This window comes from Alligator sinensis, unplaced genomic scaffold, assembly GCF_000455745.1.
Source record: "Alligator sinensis unplaced genomic scaffold, ASM45574v1 scaffold400_1, whole genome shotgun sequence".
In the NCBI taxonomy this organism is placed as follows: domain Eukaryota; kingdom Metazoa; phylum Chordata; order Crocodylia; family Alligatoridae; genus Alligator; species Alligator sinensis.
This window is the reverse complement of record NW_005841897.1, coordinates 2,363,561-2,367,015: the sequence shown is the minus strand read 5'-3', so window position 1 is coordinate 2,367,015 and position 3,455 is coordinate 2,363,561. Positions and strand designations below refer to the sequence as shown.

The 3,455-nt window shown below is 49.0% G+C and overlaps 1 protein-coding gene across 3 annotated transcripts in view; it reads left to right on the top strand.

Moving 5' to 3' along the window:
• The first annotated feature begins 650 nt into the window (after positions 1-650).
• Positions 651-3,455, top strand: part of CYGB (cytoglobin) — a 46,309-nt gene continuing 43,504 nt past the window's right edge. For all 3 annotated transcript variants that reach the window (XR_001357584.2, XM_006018311.3, XM_006018312.3), the window contains exon 1: positions 651-1,178. Coding sequence is in view for 2 of the 3 variants with exons in the window: in XM_006018311.3 (XP_006018373.1) it covers positions 1,036-1,178 (143 nt within the window). In the remaining variant the exon portion in view is untranslated. The remainder of the gene's footprint in view (positions 1,179-3,455) is intronic.

Sequence of the window (3,455 nt, the reverse complement as noted above, 5' to 3'; positions counted from 1 at the left end):
GAGGGGGGAATAATCCGCAGCACAAGTATCCAGGAATTTCTCTTCTCCTTTAACTCCGTCTCCTTCCCTGCCTGCCAAAAAACGCTACCTGCGATGTGCAACATCTAAACAGTAAAATCTCTGACAAAAGAACAACAACAGTCATTAGGATTGTGCCGCTGCGTTCAGTTCACACAACCCAAATTCCTCTAAGATTTGAGTTGGAAGCAGGAAGAGGAAGCACATTCTGTTGGGATCACTGAGATCCTGCTCAATATAACTGTTTGTTTCAGAGGTGTTTCCCACTTCTTTGCCTTCCAAGCCAACCCTATCCCCACATGCACGGACTAGAAATCAGAGCCAAGCAGGGATTTTTCCTTCCACGCACAATCTCCTGCAAAATTAGGTAATGCAAGAGAAAGCAGAAAAGGCACAGCGCAGCTAAGCCAGCTGTTGAGATAAGTTTAACTGTTCACTTTGGATGCTGCATTTTCTCAGAGCTGTTTACAAGGGCTGGAAAAAAAAAAGACTTTTAGTCATAAAATCCCCAAGGCAGACAATCCTGATGTTCCACAAAACCACTTTTTCATTTCTCCCTGTTTGGGGGGGAGAGAGAAATACAGACAGACATTGAGTGAGAGAGAGAGAGAGAGAGAGAGGAGGAGGAGGAGGAGAGAGAAAGTGAGCTCACGTTCACACATTGGTAAAGAGGCTGGTCTTGCAATGCCTTTGAATATTTTACTTTTAGTCAGTTCCCCATCAGAGTCAGAGTCATACATCTATGCTGAGCTGAAGCAAACTACAGCAATGGACAGCACTAGAAGATTTGAAATCTAATCTCATACATTATATCTCCTGGATATTTTTTTAATTACATACCCCCCACACACAAACACAAGCACACACACATACACACACACACAGACGGTATCACCCACACTACCACAGAACAAACACCTATTCTGTCCTCACGGATACACACACACGAGCGCACACACACACACATCTCTCTTTATCTCCTCCTGGCTTCCTGGAGGATTGTGCCGGCTGTTTTTCATGGAGAAAGTCCAGGGAGAAATGGAGATTGAGAGATGGGAAAGGAGTGAAGACATGTCAGACGCTGAGAAAAAGGTGATTCAAGAGACCTGGAGCAGAGTATATGCCAACTGCGAGGATGTCGGGGTCTCCATACTAATCAGGTATTTAAAAAAAAAAAAAAGAAACAAAGCGAGCAAAAATAATAATAAAATCAAAATGAAATGAGTGATGGCTAGAGAGGAACTGTTCTCAGTAATTATTGGCTCTGATCAGGAATGATTTCACAGTGCTCCTGATTTCAATATGCTATGGGGGGGGACTCTTTTAATGTAGTTTGTGGGAATCAGTATTTCAATTGGAAAGGTCACCTTATACTCTGTGGTTGGAGGTGGGGGGAGTGTAGGAGGAGGGAAGAGCTGTACAGGGCTCTGCTCAGTGGTTTCTACTTAAATCCTTGCTGATGGCATGGCATATACCAGGTTCTTGGGTGAAATCCTGCAACTTGCAAGCCAAGATGAAACCAAAACAGGTATGTCTGCGATGGCACCATCTGTTTGTCGAACAAGAGCATCAGTTATAAAGAACAATGCAGAAGTTGTCTGCTAGGGATGGTTGGAAGGTCATTAGCAGGACTGTGGGAGGGGGGCGTGCGGGGATGTGAAAATAGGTCTGTGAGCTTTGGATGCACAAAACATTTTTGCATTGGGAGCGGGATGTGCTGACTACCTTAGGGAAACACACTCTGTCATGCAGAGACCGGCAGGTAAAGGGAGTGCTGTTTGTCGGAGGAGGGAGCTGGGGGAGGGGGTGTCATTTCAAGCAGATGGACTGGGTTGGAGGGGTTGTTTCCCCTTTCAGCAAGTGCTTCACTATTCATTGAATGTTTGATTGTATTTTTGTGCTCCCGAACCTCTTGATATTCCCTGGGGACAGCACAGCCTCAGGCAGTCTTGTCTCATGCCCTTTGGCTCCCCAAATGAGAAGTCAGAGGAGGAAGCCTGGAGGACAAGGCCTTGGATTTCAGGGGAGAGGAGGAACTGCAGGAGAAGCCAGCGATGGGTGGGCAGGTAGAGAGGAACAGCTACAGACAGAAACAATGACCAATTGCCCCTTGAGCTGAGCAAAGATGCCTGCTATATAGACCTGAACATAAACCTCCTGCTCCACACACCTGGAAGTGCTGGGGGCAAGCTTCCCAGAGCCCCTTTTTTAGCCACTTCCTCCCCACGAGAATAGCCCAAACTGAAATCCCCATTCTCTTAACACTGGGGTGTTCAAAATCCAGGTGCAAACCTTGCTCTGGAGAGATCAGCCTCAGGACCGATCCCTGCTCCAAGAGACACTTGGCCAGATGCATTTCTCACCAGTAAGAATCTGAAAGTTTTCTGGGAGGGGGGCCACCCTGAGCCTATGGGAGCTGCAGGGGCAGCAGATCCCATGAGACGTGTGGGCAAAGCCTGCCTGCCTGCCGGCCCCTGTCCATCCAACTGTAGGCATCTTAACAAGAGCTCCCAGTGGGATTCTCCTGGAGGGGGCTACTTCACCAGCAGTCCCTCAGCCTTCTCTGTGTAGGAGCTTGAACTATTCAGGTGTATTCACTGCCCAGAAAGCCCCACCCTGCGGGATCTCCTGCCCTAGTTAATATATCATTTGGGCGAAACCCTGGCTCCACTGAAATCAGTGTGAGCTTTGCCACTGCCTTCAGGCAAGGCTTTTGCTCCAGCACCTCCATACTTCATTTCAAAGCACCAACCTCTCCATCCCCCGGGATCTGCACTTGAATCGCATGCCTGCTTCTCCTGCCCCACTTCCAGCAGGGGCTGAACCCCAGCTCCGAGGCCCCACAGCACTGGGCAGGGACAGATTCAAGTTAGGCTTGAATCCAAACAAGGCCTGAGATCTGGACATTCAGGGGTTGATCTGAGCCACAATAAGGAGGTGGAACGGGAGTGGGACGTGCTGAGGGGCTGGTCTGTGAAGAGGGGTCTCCAAGCTCTGGCTGGAGGTTTCTTGATGGTCCTCTTGGCTCCAAAGGCTCTGCTATTATTTCTATGACTGCCTTCTGCTTGCCTGGCACTAGTACCTGATCTTGCTGCGTGCTGCTACCTGCATGCTCACAAGTACCCAGCATTTTCCACCCATGAGAGTTAGGGAAACCCATACTGGATATCTACTGCAGCTTCTCCCATCAGTAGAAGTGGGACTGAACACCTCCAGCATGGAGGGGGATCTGAGTCCTATCATTTGGCCCCATTTCTGTCCAAAGCAGCCTCTGCTCCTGATTCAGGGCTGACTCTTTTGACACCTGCCTTCTCCGCCAGGGCAACTGATGGGTGGTGTTGAAGCGGGGAGTCTTGTTCTTAGGATGCTGAGGGGAGAGGAGCAGCTATGGACACCTGATTGATGGAACATGTGGTAGCCATTAGCCACTCAGCATT